This window comes from Cariama cristata, unplaced genomic scaffold (assembly GCF_000690535.1).
Source record: "Cariama cristata isolate BGI_N322 unplaced genomic scaffold, ASM69053v1 scaffold22690, whole genome shotgun sequence".
Classification (NCBI taxonomy): Eukaryota; Metazoa; Chordata; class Aves; order Cariamiformes; family Cariamidae; genus Cariama; species Cariama cristata.
The window spans coordinates 1-382 of record NW_009596644.1 but is presented as its reverse complement, the minus strand read 5'-3'; the positions used below and the strand labels follow the sequence as shown (position 1 = coordinate 382).

Genomic DNA, 382 nt, shown 5'->3' with positions numbered 1-382 from the left:
CTTCCTCGCGAGAGACCTGGGGGCTGTGCGAGAGCGGCAGGAGGGAGGTCAGGGTGAGTCCCCACCGGCCGTGGCCCTGTGGCATGGCACTGGTGATGACCACTAACAGTCCCCCTTGGTTTTGCAGGTGGGGTGATGGCCAGTGTGGGGTTGGGGCTGATCTGCGTGGCGGCCGGCATGGGACTGGCTGGCGTGGTGCTGGCTGTTGCCGTGGGGCGCAGGATGTGTGCCCGTGCCTCAGCGTGAGCGTGGAGCAAGAGCCGAATAAAGCCTGGGAAGGACAAAGCGCGTCCGTGCTGCTCCCTCTGTGATGGCACCCTGGGGACGCTGCCTGGGCTGGGTGTCCTGCCAGGGAGGGAGCATCCGTCACCGGCACGTGGTC

At 67.0% G+C, this 382-nt stretch overlaps 1 protein-coding gene across 1 annotated transcript in view; it reads left to right on the top strand.

Moving 5' to 3' along the window:
• The window catches only part of LOC104166919 (zona pellucida sperm-binding protein 3-like), a gene marked incomplete at its 3' end in the record, with an annotated part of 2,573 nt that extends 2,331 nt beyond the window's left edge, over window positions 1–242 (top strand). Inside the window, exons 8-9 of the mRNA XM_009707021.1 lie at window positions 35–36; window positions 128–242. Coding sequence (XP_009705323.1) covers window positions 35–36; window positions 128–242 — 117 coding nt within the window. The remainder of the gene's footprint in view (window positions 1–34; window positions 37–127) is intronic.
• Window positions 243–382: the final 140 nt, after the last annotated feature.